Here is a 17,793-nt window from a genome sequence, read left to right on the forward strand (position 1 = left end):
GTGGGTCGTGCGGCTTAGACACCCAAACCACTTCTGGCTTTAAAAATTGTGGACTTTTGCAGCTTCGAAGCTTATTGCGATCACATTGCGAACGGCTAAGTTTCCGTTGCTGTCGCGATACGTACCAGTTGACAGTGTCGTTGGATAAGAGCGACATTTTCGTACTAGTTTGAGCACCACATACCGGTTCGGAAACTAAGCAAATGTAAACCGCTAGGTTGTGTGCTACGATCGTTGCCTAGAAACTGTGTGGCTTCATGTGAGTCTCGCAGCAGTCGTAATCGAATACGTTACGTTGTATACAGATAATTTGTTATAACTTGTGTTGTAAACAAAGTTTATTATCTGCGAAATGTTTGGTGAATTAGGTCATAGGGAAACATGATATGAATGATAGGTAAGAACTGTCCTGGTGAATGATGCACCGTCTTTCTTTCTTTGGTTTTACTGTTTGTGTGTGTGGTTGATACAACTTTCCATTGTAAATCGACTCAATACCAATATGTCACTACAGAAAGACCCACATCACCAATATTATTTAAAATTTATATAATTTAGTCTGTTCGATTTAACACCAGAAAAATAAATTAACTATTTCCTTTTTTTAGATATACCCTTCTTTCATGGTGTTTCAGAGATACCTTTTATATTTGTCAGTTAGTTTTTAATTTTTAATGCAATAATATTTGTAAATAATATTTAGATTGCATTAAATAAATTTTTCCACATTTAAATAGTTTTCATCAGAGCATATCATCACTATTGGTTTCCATGCAAAAACTATCAGGGTGTAACTGTAATTGCTTGTTTAAAAAAACAAAATACAACAAAGACATTCTCTTGGAGTTGACAGTCTGAATCTTGTCCCCTACTGAACAATTTCATCCATGGAAATGGGTTAAAAGTATTCATATAGCCATGTTAAATATTACCATTTGCCTAAAGCACCACTACCGCAACAAGTAATGTTTGTGCGATATGACTTTTTTCCTCACCGCCGGCTATCCCTGCTTTGTAAATAGTCTAACATGAAATTAATTTGTTACAACAGGACACTGCAGGCCATAAATGGAAAACATCTTGCAAGCTGATTTTGAGCAAACTGTAGATGATGACGAAGATAACATAATTGAAGAGGACATAAACAGTTCATCATCCCAGGTTTCTTTTTGTTGGTTTCGCATTACTTTACATTTTATGATTTCCCCCATTTTTTTCAAATTACTTATTCTGAGGAATATTCTGTGTATCGCAATTCTTGTATAGCCTACACATTGCTACTCACTTTTGTTTACTGTTTTACTTTGAAAGTACAAGTGAAGATCTGTATTTAAAATGATATCTATTTTTATTTATTAATCAATACGCTATATATCAGTGTTGTAAACAAGTCATTGTAAAATGACTTAAGTCCCATTCAAGTTATTTGTAAAATAACTTAAGTCCAAGTCAAGTCTTTTCAAATAATTAACAAGTCAAGCCCCAGTCCAAGTCACCGGTTGCCCAAGTCAAGTCCCAGTCAAGTTATAATTAGAGCAAGTCAACTTCAAGTCATCTCCTTGTCATAAAAATAAAACGTTAAACTATTAGAATTTTTAAACTCGCATGATTATGAACAATAACTGAACTAAAAATAAGAAAAACGGAACCTATAGCATGCAATTTGTTTTTTTTGCAAAAATTTGGACTTTGTGCAAATTTTGGAGCTTTAAAAAAAAATAATTGAAGAAATGCTTTATTTCAACCCAAGTCATTTGTTCAAAAGACTTAAGTCAAGTCAAGTCATTTGTCCGAAAGACTTAAGTCAAGTCAAGTCATTTGTCGGAAAGACTTAAAATCCAAGTCAAGTCATTTTGCCCAGATGACTTAAGTCAAGTCAAGTCATTTAAAAACAGTGACTTAAGTCATTACAACACTGCTATATTTACTGTATTGTGTCACAGTCTGTAAAAACATTTGTGTTATATGAGCAGGTTTCAACTACTCCAGTAAGTTTTTAGTTTGCCTATTTGGGATTAAGTGCTTTAGCGTTAGCCTTTTATGTTTTGTCAAGGTTTAAACTTTTGCTGTTATATTCTGTGTATCTGAGTGCTCAGAGTTTCAGTTTGTTAGTTTTTATCTTGTTTGCTTTTGTTACACACGCTTATATCTCCTCACATTATTATCATAATAACTTGCTACTTACGTATGAGTAGCTTGTTAGACAGGTGAAAAGCAGCAAGACATTTCATTAGGTTTCATACTAGGTACCTCAGTCTATATACCAAAGTGTCATGTTCGACATAGTATACTTGATTGTAAAGCGAATATTTCAAGACACTCTGTTTGACCAAGATCCTTTGTTCAAACATTATCAAAGCTGTCTGGAGTTTAATCTTTAGATCTAATATTTGTCTTTCCATTGATTGAATAGCCGGCTTTATTTGCTTTCAATTTGGCCTATTAACACTGTACAAAGGCACAGTATGTTTGTAGTTCAAGTATAAAGCTATCTGTTTATCAAGTAAATACAGTCTGATTCAGGTCAAATTATTATATTTTCAATTTGTTAAATATCGTTTAAATTAACTAGCACCTGAACTAAATAGCAGCAATTTGACCAATATTTATGTCAGCAACCATTGAGTCAAGAACAACTCTTTACTAAGGAAATTATTGAAAGATGAGAAGTAGATTTTACCAGACAGTTGTTAAAATAAAATACTGCCCCTAATGTGAGTAACAGATAAGTTTATTTCAGAAACCTTTAAAATTTGTTGCAGACATACTGGTATCTCCCACCAAAGTGTGGTTGGTATTCTCCACAGAAGTGCATGGAAACTTTACACAACCTTACAGATAGCGGTGTTGAGTACTGTGAAAGTGTAAGTCTGATTAAAATAAAGAACTAAGTAAACTAAATTAGAGCAGCAGAGAAGAACAAATGCTTAAAAAATGAAACTAGGAAATATACATAAGCGTGAGTGTGGCAAATAGGGTTACATTAAACCTGTAGTTGTTGGCAGAAATGTTTCAGTTAGGTTGATTTTGCAAGCAAAACTTTACTATATTATATATAATAATGTGCTCATCTGCTGTGTGTTTTAATGCATTTAACATGCTTTGCCATGATTGCTCTACTACTAACACAAAATAATCAGAATCTGTTTATAGAATTTTTTATTAGTATTCTTTAAATCATTTTCCCATATTATATTTAGAAAGTAGAAGGCTACTAAGCTTTTAGATTTTTTCTCACTTTTATCTTGATTCCGCTTTTATCCTTTTACCCTTTACAGGACCCTTATGACAAGTTTATGAGAAGACATCTACAGCATTATGGATATTACACTGGTACAGTTTTATTAAGTAGTGTAACTTTTTTCTGCTACATGCTAGACAATAAATTTATTTGTTTTAGACAAACATAGCTTCTCATTTTGAGATTATATTGTTTTTTTCGAAAACCCTAAAACTAAAGCCTGTGTCACAGCAAACTGTATGAATCTATAGTACAAACACACTTTAGGTTATCTGAGAATAATAAAGCTCTGATGGGAAAATATTTCACGCCTTTACTCATTTGTACATAAGTGTTTGCTGTTTTCACATTACAAAAAAAACTTTTCTCCTTGGAAAATGACTCAACAGGACTTAGGCCACTCATGGTATCCCATTGGAGTGTAGAAATGCTCTTATTTATCAAACGATGTTTTGCCTTTGAAAATAACTGAAGGTTTCCCACACTTTTTGGTTGGGATGTAAAAAAATATCCATTACCTTTAATTTTTCTTGAACAACATTTACTACACAAGCCATATCTTACTGCTTAGCCATTATTTTAAATGTTTTAATTTATCTTCAATCAAATGTTTCAGCAAGACTTATCTCACTCTTGATGTCACAAACAAGTGTCTAAAATGTACGCTTGAAAAACTATTTCTCTGACACAAAAACTAACATTTAGTGTGGCTCGCCCCTTGACTTGACATTTAAGAGTGACAAATTAAACTGCAAAGATCTTGCCTCATTATTTAGATCCTACAACTGCAGAGTATCCCGTACAGTAGTAACCCCTGTTTAATAAATCTCTTGTCCTGTGAAGAGGCTTCATCAGGGGATTTGTGCAAAAGGTTCCACTTAAGAGAAACCTAATTGCCAGCCGGCGGTGAGGAAATTCCGTCTCGTCAACGCGTTTCGATTGCACTTCAATGGTCCTCATGGTGTGGCTTGTACCAATTTAGTGGCAAAATTGAGCTATCAGTTTCTCTGAGCAACTGTTTTCAGACCTTTAGCCTGCTGGTGATTAAGTACGCGTAGATGAAAAGTACATATGTTTGTGTGTCTTTCATAGATGAAAAGTATTTGACAATATACAAATCATTGAAAAATGGCTTAGAAAAATAAAAACAGACTTAAAACAAAAACTATTTAAAGATGAAAAACTACAGAGTTTTAAAGAATAGATATTAACCTAAATATAATTTAACACACTTACAACTCAATTAACAGTATTAATGAAAAACGTCATTTACAATTTAGGAGCCTGGTAAAAAAACTGAAGTTTAATGTTTTAAATAACTAAACATCACATGCTCACTACTGAAGCAGTACTTCACATGGCTATTTCCTTGTTTTGTTTACTGTAATCTTAGATGTTTTTAGATCCAATTATAGTATTCATCTTTTCTATATGAATGTATTTTCCCACGAATAACCATTTTCAGTAAATTATGGTGTAATCCTGAGATTTCATCTACATTTTGAAACTGTTGGTTTTAAAATACCTATAATTTCTCTAATACTTTCATTATAACTATTTTGTTGGTCTGTATCTTGTCATAAAAGAAACGTAATCCTCTAAAAATAAAAACAATTAAGGAATAAAAAGCTTGCAACTGTCAATCAGAGTTGAACTGTTTGGCAAGTAAGCAAACTGCTTTTCAGCATTTCAAACAACAACAACGGCCCTGCTGAGATAAGTACTTCTGCTACTTGAATGGACATGTTTATCCTCTAAACTGCTTAACAAAAGCGGCGTTATCAAGGGCTATTGTATCTCTGCTTACTTTCACAAAAGAGCGGGCTAGGTGCGTTTGTTTGGCTGCCTCCTGCCGGCAGTAAACTTTTTATTTGTGTACACTGCCAGGCAATCTGTTGTTAAACTCTTCGGTGAGAATAAGTAAGGCTAGGTAAGTCAGTGGTTGGTTAGCTACAATTATAAGGTGCAGATACTAGTGAAGTCAACACATACTCAAAACATAGTTTGAAAATTGAAATGTTGGCATAGATTTTAAGACATGAACTATACTGTTAATCATGAAGAGCATAATCACAGATATAATAAGTTTTAACAAAGATTTTTTAGGATTAGTTGTAATTATGCTCTGCAGTTAACATTGTATTTTGTTAGAGATGTAAAAAAATTCTACCCAATTTAATTTTTAAGTACTTAGATAGATTATTCACATTCAGAAATATTCCTTTCAGATTCTTAAAGATCTATTTAAATAGGCCAATGTTACCGTTTTTAATTGTTAAAAATGCATTTCTAGTGTAAAATTAATAATCTAACTATGCAAGAAATAATGGCAGAACCAAAGGCAACAGGTTGTAATCTCATTACCATTTTTTTTCTTAAATAATGCAAACAATTAACATTTAGTGATATTTGTTTTTCAACTAATTTAGTTTATTTTAAACTACGTGATTGTACGTTTGGCAAAATTATATAAGTTTTCTTTTAAAAATATTATACCAGTCTACTTACCATTGTTAAAATGTTAAGCAATTCAGCTAGCAGTTTTCACCAAAACTTAATCGATTTAAACATATTTTAAACTTTTTTTTGTAATATTGAAGAAAATTGAGAATAATAAACTAAAAAATACATAATTAAACCCTGCTTAAATAGCCTACAACTATTTGTATTTCTATTTTTATAACCTAATCTCTGAACGACGGCTTATAATAATTAGCACATTTTACTTAGAGATGACCATTCATGATTTTTCTGTTTAACCATAGGAAGAAATGCAACGTTCCGCGACAATTTTCAAAGCCTGCAGGAATGGCGGAGAAATTACGATGTTCGGCTTAGTGGACAACACAACCTGTCAATAATGGAAGAGCAATTGGGAAAAAACGGTGGATCTCTACAAAACAGAATGCTAGATGGCCCATGTAAGTTTATATCTGTGGCAATTTGTTTAACAGAAAAAAGCCCCAATTGAACTTATAAATACTTTTTTTTGGTGTGTTGCTATAATATCATTGCATTTTAGAAACAAAGACTAATTTTTTAAGGCTTGTTTAAATAAATGATATTCCCCCATTTACGAAAAATACATTATATCCCGGTGGTTCTCAAAGTTTTTTTTTTCATATTCCTCCCTTACAAATTTCTCCAGAGCAAAAAAACATTAAGTATTCCACCATATTAATTTATTACTTCTATTCACCCTGCTGACAGAAAATTAAACCTACAGAAAAAGACTCAAAAAAATTAAAAACTGTATATGTAAAACTGCATTATCTTTTTGCTAAAAAGGCCTTTATCGAACTGCTTTTGCAGATACCTTAGACATTCTACTTCTATTTTTTAAAGCACCACTTTTATCCAGTTTTTTCAGGCGAGGGCCAGCTGCCTGATGACCTTCTTCACCGAACCACACAGCTAGTTTTCCAGTACCAGGCGGGCAGAAAGATCCCGAAGCTTCGTGAGCCGCGCAACCTGTACGCCCTTACCAAGGAGGCCGGACCCCAACAGGCAACTAGGTATAACAGCGTGAATGAAAATAACAGGGCATGTTGACACACACTCATTTGCGATAGTGTGTTGCCAGCAGTGTTGTAAACAAGTCATTTTGAAATAACTTAAGTCGCAGTCAAGTCAATTAAAAAATAAATTAAGTCCAATACAACTCATTTGCAAAAATAATAATTCACCCCCAGTGCAAGTCAAGTCAAATTCAAGTCAATTTTATTGACATATAAATAACGTTAAACTATTAACATTGGTAATTTCGTCCGATTATGCGAATAACTCAACTAAAAAATAACGAAAACGCTATATAAGACTTAAACCAAGTCAAGTCATTTTGGACCATTTGAACATGGGGGCTGTTTACCGCGAGTCGTATATTGTAAGCCACAGTCGGTTAAACGATCTGGAAACCTATTCTATATCGCTTGACCAACCTCCCATATTTTTTGTAGGTGTGTTATGCTTTTTTGCTACATATATACGCTGAATCACATTGTGCAATGCCAAGCTACGATTTGTGTACTCCTTGTCCTAGGAAAACGATAAAGATAACACATTTTGCTAAAAAATCTTCATGAATCAGCGCAGCACCACAGAAAAATTTTTCGCCGTTAAATTTGCGTTTTGCGGAATTTTTTGCGCAGGATAAGCAGTCTATACAGCTTTAACAATAAATCTAGGTAAATTGTATAAACAGTGGAAAAGCACTAAAAAGGAAAGACGATACGGGTTAAGTGTGAAATTTCCACATAGTTAGTAAATTTTATACTAGCTAACAAAGTTTGTAATTCGTCTAATTTTATTTGTGCTCAGTAAAACGAACATCCACCCAGTGTAAAACATCTTGGCGGAAACACCAAGACCCATGCTATCAAATATAGCCCAAATAAATTTAGTTAAAAATCGGAAGATGCTTGTCAACATCTTTGACTTGGAGGCAGTTTTGTCTGAACAAAACAAGGAAGCTCTCCAGACATGTTTTGCTAAGAGAGCATCGGTATATATTTCACATACTTTATGTGGTTTAACATCCGCCTCGCCCCCTGTTGTTTACTTTGAAGTGGGTTATATCAAGGCAACTGTTCCCACGACTTGGTTGACTATTGCTTGAAAATCCACTTTTAAGGCCATGTAGAAAAATCCGATTTTTAATAAATTTTGAATGCCTGTAAGAACATGGTTCTGTGTTGTAATGACTTTAGTTAAGTGCGATCAAGCAATAACTTAGTTACTTGCCTTTACTATTTTGGATGGAATATTTTTGCTTGTTCTAGTTTAATTATAGACAGGCTCATTTGTTTTTTGTACACTTTTTCAGTTGTTTAAGTTTCATGCGTTTTAAATGTGAATTACTTAAATTATAGTTAAGTTTGTATGGTACTTGTATGACTGGTACACGACAGTAATTGGACTGGGCCTCTCAGGCTATACTCAGCCTATAGAGTCAATAGATTTACTACAAAATAACTCGTTTTGCAATTCCTTTTTGTTTTACCGTCTCCTTTTGCTATTCTCAACGCTTCACTTTTATTTGACGATTTCCTTTTTACAGGCAATATTGTAGCTGTGTTGCGATAATGAAAACTGATTTCCTTTAATTGTGCCAGATACAGTATATGCTTTTGAACGTTATTACGCCGGATCATGATCCGCTTTTTTTGCTTCCCAACGTTCCATTTTCCTGCCGTTCTAAAGTAACGAATGGCTTATTTCGCAGATGGCCGTCCCACATGCAGGTCGTATGTCCGGCCATCCGCTTTATCGAGGCTATTCCACCCATTCCGGAGCCGCTGTATAAAGCAACCGGCAAAGAGCCGACGCCATCGGTGCGAGGCCCGCAAATCGGCGAGGTAAGAAGCTCTTTCAGTTTGTGCACTGCTATTTAACCGGCTTACCCAATTAGAGGTGCCAAAATTAATAGGGATTCATTTGTAATCAAGACATTGCTTACAAGGCCAGTGAAAGCCTGCGGTATAGGATTTAAAATTGCAGCCTATAGCAGTGTCTCCCTTCGAATACACAACTTTTGTCTCCCTCAGAATAAATATGTTTTCGTAATCTTTTTTAAAATACAAAGTATAAGTCTAGATTTTTTTTATGTAAAGAAAGGCTTTTAGGCGGAATGCACGTTTGAGCAGATACCTTTTTTTAAGCAAGGTAAACGTTTTCCTATCATGGCTGTCTGTTTTCAATTCTTTAAAAACAGTTCAACTTCACTTGTAGTTTCTAATAGGGGTGTCCGAAATTATGGGTGTGGAGCCGATGCCCCTTACTCAGTGGTAGTATCGGTACCCGCCCGATGCTATAGTATCGGTGCCGATCCGATACCCAATTAAAATATACTTTTCCGTCGTAATTTAGCGATACAACGCTGCGATTTCTACTTTGCAAGGTGATCTTATCAAAAAATAGTAGGTCAACGGCTGGAGGTTACTAAATTTAATACCGCTAAACCAATTTTTGCCCTAAAACTAGGAAATCATTACATTTTTTAATAACAGTTTATCTGTTTCGGCTTTATTTGGTATCGGATTACGATATTTTGGTTAAAAATATCGCTATCGGTTTCGGAATAGTATGTCAAGTATCTTACATGTTTAATTTCTAACCTACTTGAACTGGTTAGTTTTATATTTAAATCAATTTGTACAAACTGTAGAAAACCTTACAACATCTAAATAGAACACTCTTTCGCAGATGATCTATTACAACGACCCGGGCCGTGACCTCTACTTCATGAGGTCAAGGGTCGCGGGTTGTCGATTGGCGATGCGCAGCATGACCTTGACCCCGCGGGAATTCCCCGAGGACAATCTCACGCTTGAGTTCGAGTCGAGATTTGAGAGCGGCAATTTGATGAAAGTTGATAAAATGTGAGCTGCCTTGTTTCCTTGTTTTTTAGCGTAAATAGAACATGTTGCTGTTATGTCGAAAAAGTACGTTTACAAAGCTAACTTTTTAACCCCGTTAGGAATTTTAGAAAAAAAGTCCCTCCCCCCAAAAAATTATACCTGTGGATATTTAACACAATAAAATTTTAAACTTAATTGTTAAAACTAAATATCTAAGATTTATCGCCAAAATAAATTGTCGAAGATACCATGAAACAAAGTTTTAACAAAACTCTAAGATTTACTATTAAGATTGACATTTCTGATAGTATTAAGAAATTTTGTCCGTACAGTTTTTTAGCAAACACAAAGCGAACCTAAAGAAAATAGTCTGCTCTCGTTTATGTTTAAATGTTGAAAATAAATTATTTTCGGTGCGCTATCTGTAAGTCTGATTGACCTTACAGTTCAAAACTTGAAAAATGAAAAGAGAAAAATATTTAAAGATATAAAGCAAAGTTGAATGTCATGTAGTCCAATTCCAACAAATAAACTCAAAACTGCCTTTTTTTGCATCGCATAGGTTTAATGTGTTAACGAAACTTATATTTACATTATAGTCTATTACTTAAACTACCAACGATAAGATAAAAATAGAGCATTAACGAAAATTATTTTGGTTAATGTTGCGCTGCATTTTAATGAGCGCTGCGTTCTTCAAGACGTGATTGGTCATGTGAACAAGAAGAAAAAATTCCAAATAGGATAAATTTAAAACTAAAATACAGGCAAAGATAAGTTGCTTGAAACGTGGGTAACCTTACTGAATAAAGCGACAATGTGAATATAGCAGTTCTTGCAACCTCTGTTCTCTCAAGTTCAATTGTTCATTTGCTCGGATTTGCAAAAAGGGCCCCCTAGGGCCGCCACTGTACAGTTGTTGTTCTTTACATTTTTATTCAACCGAAATTGTTGTCGTTCGCAGAGCGCTGTTGGGATTGGGACTTCAATTTCGAGCACCTCTGCTTCCCTTACTTGCCGCTTTTCGAGTTTTGCTAATCCGCTTTTAATTTGCTACAGAACCGATTTCGAGTACGAGCTCACGCTGCGAACAGACCTGTACACCAACAAGCACACGCAATGGTACTTCTTCAGGTAAACCAGCGACTGGCGTTGCTTCTAACCACGAGAAATGCGTTGTTCTCGTGGTTAGATTTGTCTTTATTCTTATTCGCTAGTTTACATTTTTAATTTTGACATGAAATTTATGCGGAGGTATTCTATGCACGGATCTATAATGTAGCTTGATAATGAATCTCATAGCCAAAAATGTCGAGTAAATCAACACAACACCATCTTGATAAAGACGTTTCGGTACTTACATTTTTCATCAGCAGTTATTGTGACTAAAAAATATCCAAACTGCACTCATAATTAAAAACTCCGAATTATAAGAATTGCGTTCTAACTTTTATAAGTGAAGTTTAGATATATTTGAGTCACATTAACTGCTGATGATACAAATGCGTCTTTATAAAAATGATGTCGATTTCCTCGACCTATATGTGGCTTTGAGAATCATTATCAAGATTTATTTTAAGTATTCGAACTATACCGTTGCCTTGACTATTGACTTGTCAATCACTACTGTTGGTTTCCTTGTCTCCATAAAAACATTTTGTCTGGATAATTATTGCCACCTTTGCGCTGATAATAAAACCCGACCACATATTGTTAAGCAATGCAATACAATATCGTATCGCGAATACTATTGGTGTGTTTCAAACCTTTTAAATCCAACGTAAGTGAGTGTTAGAAAGCAAAAAACTCAATTTGTTTTACCGCTGTAAAGTAGTCTGCTATGGCAGTATATCCTACCTTATATTTTAGGCAAAAAGTGCCGCCCGTCCGATATCAAATAACATCATAACTGCGGTTAAATAAGCGAAATTCAAACACGCAAACACAATAAGTTAAAAATTGCTTAATGCTTGCAAATTTTTTAAAGTGCAAATCACTTATCGCAAGCCTTGGCTGAAACGCTTAAATTAATATTGTTTCGGATCGTTACCGATCCCACCGGTATAGTACAAAAGTGCCGATACCACCACTTGACATCGTGTGTTGGTTCCATTCCAAAATCACCTGATACCTACTAGAGCAGGGGTTCTTGAACTGGGGTCCATGAACCCTTACGAAAGTAAATTACTTTTTTTAAGAAAAGAGCTTAATTAACAATAAAACGTTTTAGCACTGAATGTATTTGGACTCCATTCTACCTAAATCATTAGCATAGTTCTGAAATTGTATTTGTATTGTGACGTAAATTTATGACGTCATTTTTGAAAATTTGTTGCCGACCGTGTTTCCGCCCTGTACTAGTAAGAACCCCTGTACTAGAGTTTGTGACAAACAATTATCTGCCGTTGCAGAGTGCGCAATATGCGCCCTGAGAGAACGTACCGCTTCACAATCGTCAACCTCATGAAGCCGTCCAGTCTGTACAACCAGGGCATGAAACCCGTCTTCTACTCTGAAGCCAATGCCAAGAAAAACAAGGTGGGCGACCGCGTTTTTTTTATAAATGCACAAAATTCAAGTGCTATACAACTGATTTTGTAACAAGATGACATCACATTTTGCTGTGCTTTTTTGGCTTGTTTGTATAACAGAGCAAGCTGCTTGTTTGTGTCTGTGTGACTCCAGCTTACATGTCTGTTCGACTGTCTGTTGCAGTTTATCTGTCTACCTATTGTCCTCTGTTTACTTTGTGTCTGTATTTTTGTTTTTGTCTGATTGCTACCCTGTTAATCTAATTGTGTTTGTCCACATATTTTTGTTGATCTATCCTCCTATTTATGTCTGTCAGCTAGTTTCTCTTTGTCCACCTGTCTGTCTGTTTTAGTCGTTCTCCGTATATTGTCTGCTTAACTGTTTTTGTTTACCTTCCAGCATGTTAGTGCCTGCCTGTTTCTGTCTCTTTGTCACCTATTTGTGCTTGTGTGACTGTTTTTTTCTCTTTATCCGCCTATTTCTGCTTGTGTAACTGTTTTGCCTTTCTGTCCGTCTGTTTCGCCTTTCTGTCCGTCTGTTTCTGTATCTCTTTGCGTATGCATCTGTGTATCTAGTTGTGTCTGTCTGTCTATGTCTGTAGGCCTGTCGGTTTAAGTCTGTACGCAATTTTGTGTAGAAGGGTCTATCCATCCGTCTTTTAAATATATTCGTCAGCTCGTTTCTTGTTGTCCATTTACCTGTTTTTGTCCGTCTGCAGTTTTCTGCCTGTACGCAGCACGTTCCTTTCATTCGGCAGCCGGTTTGTAAACGTGTTTTCTTCGTAGATCGGTTGGACCCGGTTCGGCACGAACATTCGCTACTACAGGAACAACTTGTGCAGTCGAGACGGCCGCTGCTTCTACTCGCTCACCTGGCAGTGCGAGTTCCCTTACAAGGAGGACTCCTGCTACTTCGCGCACTGCTACCCTTACACTTACACCGACCTGCAGGTATTTCACTTGCTTGTTGATAAAGCTGTACTACTGCAGTGGCGAAACTGTTTGGACCGAATAGCCGCATGTCATGCTTTCAATAATTTTTTCAATAATTTGGCAAAGATAGTTTCTAAGTTACCAGCACTAACCATATAATACCAAAGTTACGAGCACTAACCATATAATACCAAAGTTACCAACACTAACCATATAATACCAAAGCACTGGAAGCGAATTTAATTTATGTTAAGTGCGAAACATTTACTTTTGTACTTGATTTAAATTTGGTTTGGCTTTTTTCTGTATGAAAGTCACAACCATCTATATTCCCGTTGGCCAAATTTATTTGTTTGATAAGATGTCATAGGACGATATACTCCGACTCTATACGTATAAAATTAACAACTAGCCTGTCTACGACAAAAACGTTTATATATAAAAAAAAAGTTGTATGTAAACCATCATTTAAATTCCATAGTATTCGTATGTGTCCAGTTTATTTTGTTCATCGTTAAATTTCTGCCTTATAGCCTCTTTTTGTCACTGCTATTTTCGTCGTTAACTTTGTTTTAAGGTCTCGATATTTCTTGGCCTTACGTGTTTACTTTCTTTGGGGGTTAACATTGCCTTTTTTACTTTCCAGGAGTATCTTTTGTTGCTAGCTAACGATCCCGTCCGCTCAAGGTTCTGCAAACAACGCGTCTTATGCAGGACACTCGCAGGTAACCAACTATAACCTTTCTTAATCACGCGTAACTGACGAATGGCTGATACCAAATGACGTCATTGCTGTGGTTAAAAAAGCGAAACTTGAAACAAATGTTTTTTAGGGTTGTTAAGTTTAAAATTGCTTAACGCTGGTGTATATCAAAAGTGTAAATCAATGAGTTAATTCACAAGCCTTGGTGTTTTGTAGCGATAGTCCGATACCCATATGGTCAAAAATTATGAGTTGACGCGCACATTTTGACTGGAAAACCTTATATTACAGGCTTTTATTTTTAAAATCAAATGCGAAATATTCCTACTTTATTCAAAAAAAAAAGTTTCTAAATAAAAGCGCTGCATTAGACCACAGGATCAGTTGTAATACGTTCATAGGTTTCAAACGGGGATCGACAATATCACAAGTTAGAGCTGCAGTAAAAAAACTACTTAATTTTAGGTATTAAAAAAAAATTAAACCCTGTAACCTCATAAGCCATATATTTAGGAAGATAGGATACTTTAATGTGGTAAAGCTAGATTAAAACTTACGGCAGCCGCAATAAAACAATATAGATTTTTTTCGTAAAGTTGACTTGACCAATATAGTGCTCACGTACCACTTATTTGTACTTTTAATTCAGAAAAAATATCTACGTGTTGTAATACAGAAAAAATATCATCGTTATCTATTTTGTATATTGCGATGCGTACGTACAGGTTAAATATTTACCAGCCTGCATGGTTTAATACATAAAAGTGCCTCGCCTGCTTGTAGTAGTTTAAATATCCAGCCTATAAATCGACTTGTATATCTTGAACGAAAGTATCCATTGTTTCTGACACAGAAAGCTTTATATATCGTGGTTGTCGATTGCCTTTCAGGGGTTGTTAACTTTTTTTACCGCGCACCGTCTGAAATTTGGTTTTACTGCGCGTGGACCAAGGTAGGCAAGGAATTTTAGGGATGGCGTCATAAATTATCGCTAACTAAAAATGTGCTGTTTCCAGCCAAAAAAATTGTAAACGTGAAAAGGAGTCTAAGTATTCACTATACATTCAGTGCAAAACCGTTTTATTTTCAGTAAATTTTTTTTCTTTAAAAAATTGATATTATTTCAAATATCGACTTATATTTCAATTAGGACTCATTGACCCCCAAAACTAGTTCACGTACCCCCAAGTGGTCCATGGACCCTAGATTATGTACCCCTGATCTACAGCAAGTTACTCGTATAACTTGGCGAGATCTCGTCGAGTGTCGGGAGTGCCGCGGTGTCACCTGGCTTCATTCACTTTAAAGTTTTCGCCCCCTGTTTTGCAGGCAACCTGGTCTACATCCTAACCATCACGTCGCCCTCACGCAACCCCGAGATTTCGCGCGCCAAGCGAGCGGTTGTTCTGAGTGCGCGCGTACACCCGGGCGAGACCAACGCTTCGTGGATGATGAAGGGCTTCCTTGATTACCTCACCGGTAGCTCGGCCGACGCCAAGGTGCTTGTCTTTTTATTGTTTTAGTTGTTGTTTTTTCAATCTTTTTTTAGCATTTGTTGTGCCTGTAATATTGGCCCGTTTGTCTCAAAATCGCATTTCTAAGAATTTTAAGCCGTTTTTTAACCAATGCTTTAGTCACATAGCTTTGTTGCAAGCTTTTGTGGTGTTTTTCGCCCAAATATTTTTTCACCGACCTATTTTGCGGCCGGCACATTTTTTCTTGGCTTTTTCTAAGGTCTGATTTACTACTGACCCCCATGAGAGACAGTAACAACTTTTTCTGTAGCCGTTTTTGCCAATATATTTTTTTGCTGACTTCTGTAGCACTGACACCTAGTTTGAGACTGTTTTTAATTCAAATATAGTTATAGATTTTTAAAATATAGACTTTTGACTTTTTATACTGACCCTTGTTATGGCCGGCAACCAATTTAGGGTGTTTGTACTTAAAGATGTATCGTTCAGAAGACTTATTCCATATCCAACATAACGTTGTTGCAAGTCGTTTTTGCAGAACGATGTTATAGCCGATGTATCATGTATATATTAGCTGACAACCTCTGTCGATCTGTTTTTATACCGAGAAGCTAATTTTAAGAGCTCGAGAAGGTATACCAGTTATTATAGCAAGGTAAGGATAGATACAGTCCTTGGGGGGCTAATGTTCAGTTGAAGTGAAGTCATAATACTTTTAAATTAAGGGCGTTACATTGGGAGCGGTCCTTATGCTCTCGTGGTATTGTTCATACATATAAGACGGAAAACATCTCGGAAGGATAAAAAATGCCAATGTATAGCCTATAAATTAAGTTTTTCTAGCTTGAATTAGGACGTGTAAAGGTTCTTAGAGCACCCTTAAGAAGATTTTCTCAAAACGGAAAAATATATTACAAATCCAAACAAGGATCGCTTCACTTGAGAACTTTGTCATTACGTAGTTCAAATTGGGGAAAAAAGCATTAAGTTTGAAGGGCATATAGCCTCTTACTCCCCTAAGTTGGCCCTGATTGATACAAGGGTTTATTTGTTGATTAACGTACGTCAGGGTTTCAATCATATATATTTCTTTAGATCTTTGTCGTCCAACAGAATTAACTTAATTTAATCCCCAAGCTTGTTTTATTGGCCTCTTAAAAAGCCGGTTTACCTTTTTTGAGGCCTGTTTACGTTTTCCGGCTGCCTTCTTTCTGTATTTTTTTTTTTAGTTTTGAACTCGAACCTTCAACAAAGTGTAGTTGATTAGCGTAGCGCATTTGCTGTGCAGTATTCGGAAGTTGTAGGCGGTGATTGCAACGTATTTCGATTGGCTGTTTGCTTCTGTACTGAATGCATTTGTTACCAGTTTTAAAGTGAAGAAAAATTAGGGTTAAACTTTTTAAGGTAGAGGCTCAATTCATATTTGATATAAAAGTGTAATGAAAATATTTCAGGCCCATTTTAAAAAGCAAATTTTTTTTAACCTAAACAAATTTTATGTTGTAGAAAGTATTACAGCAGCCAAGAAGCTTTATTGTTTTTGCGCAAATTTAGAGCTTATGTTTTGTCAAACTCATTTAAACGTGTGGTAATATTGTTCCATAAATGTTCAAGCTTTTTATGTTGTTTTACTTTTTTATTCGAGAAAAACACATTACAACCTAACGTATTGTATTTTGTTGTAAAAATATAGATGATATGACGGCTACTGTAGTTTTAACAAGTTGTTAATTTTACAATATGGTTCTAATCGCTGCAGAACGAGTCACTTTTATCGTGGACCCACATTTGATTTCCCGCTCTGGAGTGAAATTAGCTCTGGAAATGTTTGTACAGTTTTCACAGGATTCGTTGTTTAGTCTGGAACGGTTTGAAAATAAAGCTTGTTTTTTGAAAAGAGGTGTATAAAGTTTAGCAGCGTTTGTGTATCGTTAGCTTTAACTATTTTAATTCTATGTAATATCGATATTTTTTATTCTGTAGAATTGTTTAAACGGCTTATGTGCTATCCCCTTTTTAAATATCCTTGTTGTTATTTCAGTTGCTGCGCGATACGTTTATTTTCAAAATTGTTCCGATGCTGAATCCTGACGGTGTAATCGTGGGAAATTACAGGTAATTCAACTGTTTACTTTATAGTTTTCTTCAGAAAAAAATTGTCACGAAAGCCGGTTACATTTCTTTGAGTTTAAACCGATCTTCTTCGCCCTGTTTCATCTTTACCTTAAATCATAAGGAAACACTACTAATTTTACATCGCTGATACTATGTGAGTGGACTTGTTGTTCTTTGTTCAATATTAACTAAATCACTATACTGAATGCGTATTCCGTTATTTACGATGCAGTACCTTCCTACATCTGGAAAGCTAGTTAAAAAACTTGGTAGTACAAGTTATTTGCTAAGAAAAGCCTTTGACCCAACAAAATACGAATCGCGCTCCAATCCTTTGAATTTAACTGTTTTAATAAATTGAATCTTGATATTAGACCAGTTGGTATCGGTTGAACGCCGTTTTCGCTGTCTGAAGTGCCGAAGCCCAGAAAGAACGAAC

General features: G+C 35.4%; 1 protein-coding gene across 1 annotated transcript in view; it reads left to right on the plus strand.

Annotated features, from left to right (window-relative positions):
* The first annotated feature begins 308 nt into the window (after window positions 1-308).
* Window positions 309-17,793, plus strand: part of LOC146137748 (uncharacterized) — a 63,701-nt gene continuing 46,216 nt past the window's right edge. The window contains exons 1-14 of the mRNA XM_083393415.1: window positions 309-397; window positions 1,052-1,161; window positions 1,974-1,988; window positions 3,279-3,333; window positions 6,007-6,162; window positions 6,603-6,756; window positions 8,463-8,595; window positions 9,443-9,618; window positions 10,657-10,731; window positions 12,009-12,135; window positions 12,915-13,079; window positions 13,708-13,786; window positions 15,094-15,263; window positions 17,281-17,354. Of these exons, the coding sequence (XP_083249541.1) occupies window positions 1,069-1,161; window positions 1,974-1,988; window positions 3,279-3,333; window positions 6,007-6,162; window positions 6,603-6,756; window positions 8,463-8,595; window positions 9,443-9,618; window positions 10,657-10,731; window positions 12,009-12,135; window positions 12,915-13,079; window positions 13,708-13,786; window positions 15,094-15,263; window positions 17,281-17,354 (1,472 nt within the window). The 5' untranslated portion in view covers window positions 309-397; window positions 1,052-1,068. The remainder of the gene's footprint in view (window positions 398-1,051; window positions 1,162-1,973; window positions 1,989-3,278; window positions 3,334-6,006; window positions 6,163-6,602; window positions 6,757-8,462; window positions 8,596-9,442; window positions 9,619-10,656; window positions 10,732-12,008; window positions 12,136-12,914; window positions 13,080-13,707; window positions 13,787-15,093; window positions 15,264-17,280; window positions 17,355-17,793) is intronic.

Source organism: Ascidiella aspersa, chromosome 7 (genome assembly GCF_963924565.1).
Source record: "Ascidiella aspersa chromosome 7, kaAscAspe10.2, whole genome shotgun sequence".
Taxonomy (NCBI): Eukaryota; Metazoa; Chordata; class Ascidiacea; order Phlebobranchia; family Ascidiidae; genus Ascidiella; species Ascidiella aspersa.